Below are 14,163 nucleotides of genomic sequence, written 5' to 3'. Positions count from 1 at the left end.
TAATGAATGTGTTAAAACATAACTTCTATCTCCACCTTTCTTTATTAATGTTGATAACAAGAGCAGAAGTCTTTCACTGTAAGAAGAAGCAAAATTGTTTTAAAAAAATACTTGGTTCTTATGCATTTTTTATAAAAAAAAGTGATAAAATGGAATCAATGAACAGAAGTATGCTATATAGAAATTTTCAGTTTATATATAATCAAATACACACCCCCAATGATTTGTAACAAACAAACAGTATACTGATATTTAATGCAAAATAAATTTGTTTCAAGACCTCAAATAGGATTGACTAATATATTCAAATTAACATTTTTCTTTTTCTGTATGTGTGTGTAAAAAAAAAAAAAAAAAAAACAAAGGTTCTCTTACAAAGGTTCTTTTTTTGTAATTATGAGAAAGATTATAAATTAAGACTTCTCATTTCATATTACTTGTAAAAATTCAAATAATTTGCTATCAAACTTCTAATTTCCAAAAATATATTGATTATTTAAACATTATGTATGAAAAAGAAATACTCAAAACTTTATATCTTGATGGAAGTGGGTACAGGAAATTAATATTTATCCTGGAAAAAAGAATATTACAAAGGCATCAGGGTCACTCAATTTGTATGCTTATTTGTAGGAAAAGTTCCCAATATTCTAGATAGAGCAGAATTGACAGTATAAGATATAATTTCTCCTATTTTTAGATAAATTAGCCAGACTAGGAGCCATTTCCAAATAGGTGTGTCTTCATGCAAATAGGAAATTTCAGACTAATTAGATCTCATTTGTGTTATTATTATAGCATGAATTAATTATATTTGTGTTTGAAAATTCTTTGTAATATACTTGTTCTCGGGTACTATTTGTGAATGGGTAGTGAAAATATTTCTATGCTTAATAACAGTTGTTAAGTGCATATTTATGTTCAAAACCCTTCGAAATGTTAATTCATCCAGAATAATGCGATTTAAGTTTTGCATATTTTTTCTGATTTCCATGAAATTCTTAAATTTCACAAAAAGCTGTTCTAGTATTAAAAGTTTTATTCATATTCTCTTTAAAAACATTATTATTATTTTATTTCTCTAAAGGAACAATATTACTTATACTAATTTTATAAATTGTTTCTAAAATAAACATTTGTATGCTATCTGTAAAATTTCAAATTAAATTTTTTTTAACTGCAGTTTTAATATTAAGTATTGGAATTATCATTATGTAACATGAGTTCTTTTAAATTGACCAGATTTTTTAAACTTCAGCTTAGGGTCCTCTTGTTCATGATCATTAGCTAAAGGTTTTAGTGAAACAAGTTATCAGAAATGAACAAAATAAATAAATTAAATAAAATACCCTTCCCCCCAAAAGAAACAATGGAAAATGTAAGGAGGGAAAGATGCATAGCATGAATAACATTTAACTATCATCAGAATGATTCATTCACAAATGTTATGGTAACTATACTCTATATATAATATTTTTTAAAAAAAGTGCTAATGATAAATGTTTTTTTTTTTTTTTTTCATATAAATCTATTGAGTTTTTTTTTTTAATTCTTTAAAATACAAACTATAAATTAATTAAAAATCAGAACATTTTATGAAAATAAGGACATCCCCAGTTACCTTAGTATATCTGTATTTAAGGAAATATGATTATTTGTTCTATGCCTTTTTTCTATACATATTTAAATTGTTATACTCTTCTGACACAAGATACAATTCAGAATTATAAAATTTACTGTTATTTAGTTAAATAATCATTTTTTAGTACTTGGTAATGGACTAAAAGTTAATGTATATGCTACTAAAACATTGCACATGCCAATATTCTGCATGAAAACAATCTCTAATTATTGAAAGTTTGTATTTTCTCTCACTGAAAAACATGATTCATTTTTGGAAACTATCTTGCACACTGTACTAGGAATGCATTTGTAACTTCACATGCTGATGAATGATGAAATATCATATGAAGTTTCATCTCAATAAATTTCACATCATGCTAAAATGAGCATATTTGTATAGCAGAATTAGATTAAATACCCACAAATCTAAGCAACATGTATATCCAACCTGGATCCTTTCAATCACAAAGCAAGCAAGCTGTTCTTCAAATTTTCAGAAAAAAATAAAGACCTAAAGAAATTAAAAGGTTTAAAAGTATTTATATATATGGTATTATCAAGAAAATAATGATTAAACACTTTTTTTTTCTAAAATTTCTTTTTTATTCAGCTTAAAAATTTACATAAGCAATCAAAAGAATACAAAAATGCAGGTTAAATGAATGTCTTGTATTGTTCCCACTCCTAAGAAATATCATTTTCAGCTATGTTCTTTCATCATATACAACATCACAGGAATCCAAATTAACTTTCTGCAGCTCAATCAGTTAGAATTTTACTTATTTTATTCAACAGCTCTTAACAATCAATATATACATAAAACAAAAATTTCCAAACAATGTTAAACTTAAAAATTATGGGAAAAATATAAAAAATTATGGTTTTTTATTTGGTAAAATGTAATAGTTTAAGCTAAGTACTGAAAAATTATTCTTCACCACAGTAATTTAAAGAAAACTATTTTGCATGACGAATCTGAAGTTAGTAGTACTTTAAAAAAATTTGAGAAGAAAAAATAAAGTTCAGTTTGTGAGCATCTGAATCAAACAAACAACTTATCACACTATTTTCCATGCCTTATATCTATAAATTTTCAAGTGTGTTCATTCACATTACATATCATAAGAAAGAAATTTGTAATTTAAAAAAGAATGTATGCTTTTTTCAAAGAGAATTATTTCTTATAAGAAGTACAAACAATGTTAATGTCAGAAGATTTCTTTAAATATTCTGGCAAATTCCATGAATTCCATAAAATATGAATAAGTTTTTTATATTATAATTTTTTTATAAAATAATTTCTCTGATTATGAATTAAACTTTTAAGACAATTTAGCAATTGGAATAATTAGAACTTGACAAATCATTATGTGAAACATAAATAACACTATTCAAACAAAAATAAGATATGTTTGCATTACAATTAAATTTTGCTAACATGTCTTCTTGAAATTGTTTGTTTCACAATAAATGCACTTTTTCAGAATACATTATTTCACAAGATGATGAGATATTTCATAAACAATACTATCCTATTTATAAAACTGTTTTGAAATACTGAAGCTTTATTTAAAAGTTTTAATTTATCATGTTTAATACTGGAAATATCAAGTTATGCTTTCTAAACTATAGATTTTGGAAAGAAAAAAAAAAGCCTCATCTATGGAGCATTTTTAAATGCATCTACTGAAATTCATTACTCAAACTTTTAAATAAAGCTAATAACTTTTAAATAATATAATTAATTTAAATGATCAGCAAATATATTTAACAGTACTTTTCTTGAAATATTTAATATAAAATAAATAATTATAAAGTTATACGGCAAATGTATAATTTTGAAAACTATTTCATTTTTTTTATTTGAATAAGGTTATTCAGAAATTACAAAATCTATGATAATAAAAGTCACAACAGCACATCCAATTAATAAAGTTCATAATCACAAATCAAAAAAATTTATTCTTTATAATTTTGTAAAAATTAAATTGAAGAATAAATTGGAAAATTTATAGAGGAAGTTAAGCTTTATTTCACTGCACACTGTAAATACCTTTACAATTTAAATACAATTTTTTTAAAATGTTCTTTGAAGGGAAATATTAGTAGGATTTCTTTTACATATAATAGATTTATACAAATGTAAAAACTGCAGCTTTATATACAATACACTGATGAACAAGAAAAATGGAAAGAATAGTTTAGAGATTTTTATATCTGGTATAGCATTTAGCTTCTAAAATATATTTCAAGTACATCAGCACAAAATAGCACTTATACACACATTCAGATTTCAAAGACTGCTTTGAGTGCCATAATGCAATTAGAGAATAATATTGCCTCATTTCCTTGTGAAGTAGATTTTGGGGAAAATTATTATATCAAAATATATTTGAGTTTCAATCCCAAATTGCTTTCACTATTCAAAGTAAGTGAAGAGAGTTCTATCTTTTTAGAATACAATTTTTTTTGCTCTTAATTTTACATAAAATTTAATATATTATTATGCACACACACATATATATAATTATACTGGGAAACAAGTGAAAAAACTTTTAATCATTTAAAATATATTCTTTAATTTTTCAGAGTAAATATATTTTGTAATGTAAAAAACAAACAAACAAACAGGGAGTTATATATTGTGATGTTCTTCCTTTAAAAATAATTACTAACTTAAAAATGTATAACTTTTTAAGAAGCTTTGTAACGAATAACCACATTGGAAATGAAATACTTGTATACATTAATACAGTAGTACCACTTTAACAATGTCAGTAAGTACTAGCTCTTATTTAATGGCATACAGAAATTCCATTTCTAATAACCATATGAATCTCACTTCAGTTCATTTTTCTCACTGTACATTGCAATTTCTAGAATGTGATTGAAATAATTTAGAAATGTCTATGTAACCACACTAATCCCTTGATAAAAAAGTATGCAATCCCTAAAGTATACATAATAATCTCCCTTTGCTGACGCTGCTGGCTCTCTTGCTCAATTGCCAGCACCCTGCGAGACAGATGACGAACTTGCTTGCGCAAAATGGCAATTTCTTCCTCAGGCGCATTCACTGAGCTTAAGGCAGATTCATTCAAATCACTGTCAAAGCACAAGAGAAGAAAATTACAACCAACAAAACGTATTTTTTAAATGTTGAAGCAAAATTATAATCAGTAACAACAGAAGATAGAAGTTATTAAAAAGCTTATAGAAAACTACTCTATATATTGCTCAGTAAGCTTGAAAATTTTAAATGCACAGGTTTGTCATACAGAATGTTGATAATTGATATTTAAAACTAAATTCTGTCTAAATATATATATTTTTTCTATATTAAAACTGTATTTAAAGTTATAGGGTGCAATTATATGGATTGTACTTTTTTCAAGTTATCACTAATTAGCAAGGGCTGATAGGAATTTTTAATCCTTCAAGTTCAAGTTAGATTATGATTTTAAATTATGATTTATTTTTGGTACTTTTATCAGCTTGAAACTTATTTTTTAAAAACGATTCATAGGAATTTTAAAACTTGGCAGTATCCAAACAATCTTCAAATGCTTACAAAACAGTGGGATAATCAACCAAAATTGGGTATTCAAACTTATTGGTAAGTACAGAATAAATTTCTTATGTCTTTTTTCTACTTCCATTCAAATACAATTTGAACCAACATTTATTCATACCTTACTTACAGAAAACATACAATATATTTTGCTTAATAAAATCATGACACATATTTAAAGGTACATACATACATTCAAAAATATTTCCCTCTTTAAAATACTTTATATATATCAATTAAAAACCATGTAATTTTCAAAATTTGACTAGGTTTATTTTCACATCTTTTTTTAAAAATAATATTAAAATGCAAAGATTAAGTATCAGAGTCACCAATTTAACAACCAATTTTAATTTTAATTAAGAGTCACCAATTTACGCTTGAATGAATCAAATTTAGCACCAAATTTAATATTTTCAGTAGGATCAAATAAACTAATAACCTACATAAAGATTACTGCTTAAACATAAACTCATTTAGTTATTTCTCATATTTCTTTCTCAAACCCAAAACTGTTTTTGCAAAGATTACTCTTTTTCTTAAGCATGTATAAAAAAGAATTCTGACAATGTCACATTCACAATAATGTATAAGGCATATTAAAAAAATATATTTAACTTGTTAAAATTACATTGCTAATTCTTAATAAAACATAGAGAAATATTTCTTAACAAAAATTTTCATATAACTGCTTTTGTTGGCTATTCATGTTATTTTTATTCACATTAAGAAAATTTGAATAATGTATAAAATATAATACAGAATCAACTAGAAGAAAAGGAAATTTTAAATTTTAAACAATTTGTGAAACATCATATAAATTCTAAAAGATTTTGAAAAAAAAAAAGAAGAAAAAAACTCTATTCTGAATGATGTAATTTTTTAAAAACAGAATAAAGTAGAATGTAGAAATAACATCAGTAAAAAAAAAATTTAAAAAATCTATAATATTAATATAACTATGCATGCAATGATTTATTCATATTGTTACAAAAATATGAGTTAAAATAAATGTAGGTTAATTTATCAGCCTGTTTTGACATGCAAAATAATTTTGACAATACTTGAACATTGATTTTCAAATCTTTTATGCTGTTTTTTTTTTCAATAAATCTGAATTTTAAATAACTTATTACAACTGGTATTAATAAAATTTTCAATTTCAGAAATAGATATTGAAAAAAAAAATCTATCTATGTTTTTTTTTCAATATCTTGCTGAAATGAAGTTTTATATGGAATTGAAATTAACAAATAAGATGAAATTTAAATAAGATGACATTTTAAATTTTACTTTTTAAATTGTCATTTAATTTATATAACTCAATAAATTGTCAACACAGTTAGAAGGGAAAATAACATCTACTTCATTAAAATATAGATATTGAAGATAATGAAAGTATACTATAGCAAACTATATGATTAATATAGAATTATCATCCATAGTGAAGCAAAAAATTGCAGTGCAAAATGAAAAGAGAAAAAAGTTTGATTTAAAAAAATATAAATACAGAGTAAATTTATATAAATAAAAGCCTAAAATTACTTCTACTATAATTCAGGGAAGTTGAAAATCAGTTATCTAATAAATTTCAGATTCCATTGAAACACGTACTTTTTCTTTAACTGTAGAAGCTGCTTAAGTGAAAATTGAATGACAAAACAGCAAAAATCAAACCAACTACAGAAGTAAGAAAAAACAATTAGAATATTTCTAATTTAAAACAGGAAATATGAATTTGTTATGAACAATGTAATTTTACCACCCTACATCAAATTCCTACACAAAATTTCAAAATAAAAAAATACTTCCTAAAACTGACAAAAAAAAAAAAAAAAATCATATAGTAGAACATGTAGTATAACCTGACCTGCCATTCAAGTCAGATTATACCTAAAAATCTGCAAAGAGTATGTAATTGTAATTTGAGAAGTATAAATAAATATGATATATTAAAATTGATTACCTAGTCTGCTCTAACATAGGTTTCTTTTTCTCAATAATCCTCGTAGAAGGCTTAATATCTACTGAAGGATAAGGGTACTCCTCCACAGTCAAAACATCTGGAGGTGGAGCTAAAACAAAAGTCTGAAGTTGATACGGCAAAGGTGTCTCAAATTTTAGCTCAGGAAGCGATTCTCTAGCTGGTATATGCTTATTATCTCCTTAAATAGAAAGTTAAGAATATAAGTTTACTCAATTAAAGTAAAATAAAATAGTAGTGCTAGTGCAGGTTTTAAATACATGTATCAACAATAAATCTTAAGGTTTGCAGAATATACTTTGTTATTGCAATTAATTTATCTTCAATAAAAATATTTTATTTCACTCTTAATATTTTATTTCGAATAGCTTCTAATTAATTTACTTCTTCTCAGAAAAATTCAAAGCAGAAAGAATCCAGATACATAACAAAATTTTTTTTTCTATTTGCATTTTTCAAACATACACATACCTAGTTAATTTCACTCTCACAGAAATTAAGAAAGGTAAATTTCTTTCTACTAAACCTAATGGATTACTTTAAGTAGAAATTAAATATAGGCTGCTAGTACAGATTGGCATTTTTACATCAGCATAATTGCAAATTCAGCATTAATAAAAATGCCTTTTAATTATTTTTTATATAATGTTTTCATAATTTGTACTAATTCTATACACATTCATTTTTTTTAAATTTATTCTAGAAACCACTTTAAACTTTGTAACAGTATCAATATTGCAGGAAAACTGAGAATATAAATGCATTTATTTCTATAAGACACTTATAATGTGATAAATGAAAATGTCTTTAATTGAGTGAAAAATAAAATAAGTAAGGCTTACAAAATATATTGAAGTAATTGATAAAGCATTCCTGTTTTATAATGGCTTCAAAAAAGAAGAGTTTCATACAAATTTCTTTTTATTGAGAAAAGGAGGCATTTCATTTCTAACACTAAAACATCCTATCATGCTATAAACTAAACTAAAATAAATGAAAATTTCAGTTTGTTTTAGATGCTGCAAAAATCCTTTTATAGCTTGTTCATAAGAGGACATTTTTATTAAATTAACTATTATTAAAAATAATTTTCTAAGAATTCATCTAAATTTCTATAATTCTAATGCAAACTAAACAAAGATTACAAACAATAATGTAATGTAATATCATAAATGTAGAGGATTAATCAATCTTTTGTTTTCAAAATTATAGATTCTAATAATAACAATTTCATAAAACTGTGTATTAATATCCATCTTTTCCTGCAATTTCAGCAAATTTTAAACTTAACAAAATCCTCCCCCCCCCCTATTATTATTAAAAACAACATTAATCTTAAAAAAAATATAACAATCATACATTCATTGAGTAATATTACTTATGATCAAATGAAACATATCAACAAAGGTTTTATGTTAATTTGAAAAATATTAATAAAATATTACAACATTTTAAATAAATTTTGAAAGAGAAAGTTTTCTATCCTTTCTTTCTCTCTTTTTTTTATATTTCTAAAATTCTTAGTAATATTTTACAGAATAAATTTGAAAAAGAATGAATTAATACAGTCTATCATTATTTTTATAAACATTTTCATTAACTTAGTACACATTTTTAATTATAGGAAAAAAAGTTTATATATAAAATATTTTTATAATAGCATTTTTAACAAATTAAAAGCAATAAATTAAAATTATTCCATTTATAAGAAATTTTTTAAAAATAATAATATATAATTCAGATGAGTTAATAGGTAACAATTAATATATAATAATATAGTCAACATAAGTTAGATAATGATAATAATAAAAAAAAACCCCACAATACGCAGCAAGCCAAAACTGCCTTTATCGATTATTAAAATTGACTTACTTTTTAAGCATAACTTGCTACTATATTATATCGTGTTTGCATTTCCATAATATTTCTTTAATATTTTCACATTGTTTATAAAGATTGTCCATTCAGATTTTCCAGAGCATTTTTACTTACATAAGAGGTTCTCTGTATGAGAGATATATTTTTTCCTGATATACACTATTCCATAGATTTTTTGAAAAGAGTAAACAGAAAATAATACAACACATTTCAATAAATGTTGAAAATGATATGCCTTTTATTAAGAACATGTAATTAAGCAGAGTAGAAAAATTAAAACTCAATAAGAGAAAAAATAAAATACTTTATTATTAAAATACTACTTATAATTTATAAAAATATATTAAATTATTTTAATAATACTAATCCAAGAAGATGCATGCTATATAAAGTGGCATACAATACATATGGGGCATCAACACATTCCAAACAATTTAATGACATTAAAAAGATAAATTTAAAAGATAAGAAATTTTTTTATAATTCTACCATAGAATATAAATTGTAGTAATTACAACATTTATTATGTAAAATGATTTAAAAATAATAATAAAATTTAAAAAATTAATAACAAATAAATGATAATTACTTCCTTTTTTAAAATCAAAATATTAGGAATCATTCATTTCTATAAGAAATTTGCTTTGTATTTATCAATGTAATAATAAAAATTATGTCATATTTTTTATATCAAAACTAAGTTATGTTTCTAATTTTGAATATAATTAAAATACATTGATATCAAAAGAATTAGAAATTTTGCAGTTAAAAATCTTTATTTCACAGTTTTTGACATGTTTCTTTTTTTTCACTTGACACTTTTTTTTTTTTTTTTTTTTGCACATATATATATAAAATCTCTGGTAACATAATTTTATTTTCTTTGTTTGCAACTCATCAAAAGTATATTTGCTGCATATCTTTTTCTGTTTCTGTCGAAATTTGCAGTGAGGTTCAAAAAGTGAAAAAGCAAAGCCTCCTATTCTAGAACTTCTTTAATGATCTTTCATTGATAATCTTTGAATTTGCACCAGTAAATTTAAAAGCGAAAGCCTGCCAACTTTATTACATGAATCATCTTCTGAAGAATTGCACTTTTCCTCTGATTCAGATCACTAAATATTTCATTATCAGAATCTTTTAATTCTTTTTCTATAGAATCCTCGTTTGATGAAATCTTTAAAAAGTTTTGAAGTCTTATAATTTTTTAATCATACGTCAAAGGAACAAAAGACATGTTAAAGTGCTTTCACACTAAAAAATAATAGAATATTGTGCATGATGCTCAGTTAGTATATCCCCAAACTGTTCTGAAAATTACAAAAACATCTACAATTTACTGTTCCAAGTGGAACATAGAACATAACCTTAGAGGCAGCAAAAGTTGGACTTAACCACCTCAGATTACAAAGAAAATGGATTTTTTTGTCAACTCTATAAGTTGATTAGGAAAGTTTCTAAAGCAATTCAAAAATGAATTGAATCTATATGAAATTTGGTATTTTTCGAAGTTTATGTGAATAGTACATATGTCCTGAATTTTATAGAAACCGAAATTGTTGAAGTAAATGGATGGATGATTTTGAATTTAGAATGTTAAAATACTCTACACATGTCTTTCAAGGTTAAATTAGTTCTTTTAGAGAAATTTTACATGAAAAACAAAATAATTAAACTTTATAGATAATTAGATTTTTAAGTGTCATTAATAATTCAAATACTAACCTTTCGTTAAAAAAATCTGAAAAAAAAAATCGAGGATGTTTTTTTAATTACAAAAATTAGATGTATTGTAAATAATTAGGTGTTTGATTTTTCAACAGAATTATTAATAAATAAACTAAAAACATAAACTTTGGGAAAAGAGTTATTTTAATATTCAAATATTTAAAGAAATAATAAAACAAATTAAAATGGATGAAAGAAAATATTTTTAGTCATATGAAATAATTTTAATACCAGGTCAAATTAAAACAATTTTAAAACATAATTTACTTCAACAATTTCGGTTTCTATAAAATTTAGGGCATGTGCACTATTCACATAAACTTCAAAAAATACCAAATTTCATATGGATTCAATTCATTTTTGAATTGCTTTAGAAACTTTACTAATCAACTTATAGAGTTGACAAAGGTATCATTTTATTAAATTTCTCATGTGCCTTTTTGTGATACACAACATCATACAAATTAAACTTTTTTAAAAAGTACTATTTTAAAATTTATTTTATGAATAGTTAGTAATGATGTAAATCGCCAGGTAAAATATAAAATTGGGATTATGAAGGATTATTTGTTTAAAAAGTTTAAACTAAAGCTTGATTTTTCATTATATTTAGATAAATTTTACAAGGATGCTAATTTCTACATTTTTTTCAAAAAATAAAGATGAATGCTACCCCAAAGAAAATAATAAATAAAGTAATGAGTCTAAAAGAAATAAATCATGCAGGCTTATAATCTGCTTCAAATATTAATTAGCTCATATTTTAAAAACTCTAACTTAAATTAGAATGCTTGTACATTTCAACTTTACTCTTACAAAATTTAATAAAATAATTTTACTAATATTTTACTGCATAAAAAAGTTATCATAATGTAAACTATAAAATGTAGAAATATAATATTGGTAAAACGGTATTTTTGATATCAATATAAAATGACATCTCTATATTTCAATTATGTAACTACTGGAAGGGGGGCAATCCTGTTTTTGGGAAAATTTTTTGAATTTTACTTAGCTGCTATTCAAATATGAGTAATGTAAATATCAATATATCTATTGAATATCTGCACCAAATTTTATGGAAATCTGAGATTGTAAGGTTTATTGAATGCAACGAATTGGCATGGAATGACTCTACTATTCTTTAGACTTAAAAGATTAAGTACTTAATTAAGAGAATTAATTAAGTACTTAAGGACTAGTTAAATTTTAAATTATAATATACAAAAAAAATTTTAATTAATAAAAGCACAAAAAATAATTTGATAAATTTTAATGCAAGAAACAACCATTATTATTCTAGTAAACTGGAATTATGAATACATTAAATTTTATAATTACATTTTAAAAACTATAGTTGTATAATTTGAAACTTTGAAATTTACTACAATAAATGACACCAAGAATCCACAACCGAACTTCCTAGAAGTTGTGTTTCCTTCTCAAGTAATTAATTACTACAAATCAAAATAGATACCTCCTCTTACTTTTATCATTTCATTTATTTTACTATTAAATACTTATAAACTTTGCTACACTGTAAAAAATGAAACTCAAAAAGTATCACGCAATTTTCGTATTTGCAGTATCACTTGTAAAACATTCTGCAATTTCATGATTTATCAGAAGATTTTTTTTTTAATAATAATAACATTCAATAGCAAATACTTTACCAGCCACAAGTATCCGATCTGGGACATTCATACTAGCCTTCACATCTTCTGGCTGATATGTGATTGTGTCTCTGCGCTCTGCGTCGGGGAAAATACTTATTTTGTCCGGAACATGCATTTTCGCCGTTATTTCAGCTGTAAATGAGGGATCATAATGAGACTCATAAGAACTATTTGAAGTATGTCCTGGAGTGGAATTTAAAGACATTCTTACAGTCCACAAAAAATAATTCTAACACTATCTTTGAATATAGCAATAATTAACTAAAAATAAAAGTAAACTTTGTAGAAGTGCATTCACACCACAGATTTTTCACCTTTGTTTATCATTTGATATTAACAGTCACGAGTACAGCTAAAGGCAATTTATATCTAACAAAAAATACCGTTTCGATTTACAGCTATTTATTTCATTTAAGAATCAATATCAGGAAATAAAATTTGTACAGTAGAAAATCAATAAGTTTTAAAAATATAAATGTGAATTCTATTTTATTGCACATTTCAAACTATTTATCTCAGTAGGTAGCGATTTTATTTCGCTTGCAAGCAATGACTGAAATCGGATAAAGATTAAATTTTGTTGTAAAATGAGGTTTAAAAATTTCAAGAAACTTAATATTTTTATCCCTTCTATTATGGATGATTATATAGATAGTTTTAAATTTTGATATATTTTGCAAAATTCATGAGTTAAAAACTTATGATGAGGGGCAAGTGGTTAAAAGTCAGTGAAATGATGAAATGCAGCAATAATAATTAAACTACTACCTCTTCACATAAAATTTATGGAGATTTAAATTTTATGCATTATTTTTATTGAATTATTTAAAGGATTTAATACAAAAAGCGAGAATGGAGTTCAAGAAATTTCCAAATTTATTTCTATTCTCAAGCAGCATATCACAGTCTTCTATACAAATGACAAGTAATGCTATTTTTAAATATATATACATGTGCTAATTATCTCTTATTAATAGTTATGCAGTTTTTTAATAGCATAAATTTTGTCTGAAAATAAGATATAGAATTTGTCAAAAATTAGGTAGAAATTTGTTTAAATTTTCATTTTTTTCATACATTGATTGCTACGGACTTTATCAGAAACTCAACATAAAACTGAAGTAAGTTATCTTTACATTTTTTTTAATAAAAAAACGAAGCTTTGAAGTATTTAGCATGATCTAAATTTTATAAAATTATAAAAATAGATTTAAAACCAATATATTTACACGACAAACATCAAACGAGAATTTGAAATGATAATTTAGAAATATCGGAGAAATTTTTACTCAATAAAGTAAAATTAATTAAATGGCAGATAAAATCGTCTGTAAAGTTTAAATAGTCAATTGATATCGATTTTGATTTTATTTATCTGCAAACTGCATTTTATGTATAAGATATTCTAATTTAGATTGTAAATGATAATCCGAGAAAAATTTAGCGTTTAAACTGATATAATGGCTGCATCTGTAAAATGTAAGTGGCTTCTTAAAAGATGCGCAAAATTTTTATTCGAACAAGATCTTAATAATCCTGAAAATCAAGATGAAGAAATTGAGGATTTAGATGTTTCGTGTAAAGGAGCATGGAAAGTAAGTAATTCGTTTATTTGTATTTTAAGTTCTTTTCCCCTGCATTTAAGTTATTAATTATTTTTAAATAATAAAGGTAATATAATTTCTATTTTGAAATTCTGTGGC

At 23.9% G+C, this 14,163-nt stretch overlaps 1 protein-coding gene across 2 annotated transcripts; it reads right to left on the bottom strand.

The window, feature by feature from the left end:
• Positions 1-2,210: 2,210 nt before the first annotated feature.
• On the bottom strand, positions 2,211-12,792 carry LOC129969550 (transport and Golgi organization protein 11-like). 2 transcript variants are annotated; one of them, XM_056084172.1, is made up of 4 exons: positions 12,458-12,792; positions 7,161-7,359; positions 6,809-6,874; positions 2,211-4,728 (listed from the first exon to the last, which is right to left on the bottom strand). In XM_056084172.1, the coding sequence occupies exons 1-4, from the start codon at positions 12,663-12,665 to the stop codon at positions 4,521-4,523; spliced, it is 681 nt and encodes a 226-aa protein (XP_055940147.1). In that variant the 5' UTR covers positions 12,666-12,792; the 3' UTR covers positions 2,211-4,520. The 2 variants fall into 2 exon arrangements, with proteins under 2 accessions (XP_055940147.1, XP_055940148.1); XM_056084173.1 differs by lacking the exon at positions 6,809-6,874.
• Between the last annotated feature and the right edge of the window lie 1,371 nt (positions 12,793-14,163).

The sequence above is a fragment of the Argiope bruennichi genome, chromosome 5 (genome assembly GCF_947563725.1).
Source record: "Argiope bruennichi chromosome 5, qqArgBrue1.1, whole genome shotgun sequence".
NCBI lineage: Eukaryota > Metazoa > Arthropoda > Arachnida > Araneae > Araneidae > Argiope > Argiope bruennichi.
The sequence above is the reverse complement of the archived record's forward strand: the minus strand, read 5'-3'. Positions and strand labels throughout refer to the sequence as shown.

Bases quoted from the DNA above. Each gene is read 5' to 3' on its own strand.
- LOC129969550 (XM_056084172.1), bottom strand. From the start codon at position 12,665: ATGTCTTTAAATTCCACTCCAGGACATACTTCAAATAGTTCTTATGAG. The intron at 6,875-7,160 runs GTAATCAATTTT...TTACTTCTGTAG, and splicing joins CCTATGTTAGAGCAGACTAG to TTGGTTTGATTTTTGCTGTT. The intron at 4,729-6,808 runs GTACGTGTTTCA...GTGCTTTGACAG, and splicing joins CTTCTACAGTTAAAGAAAAA to TGATTTGAATGAATCTGCCT.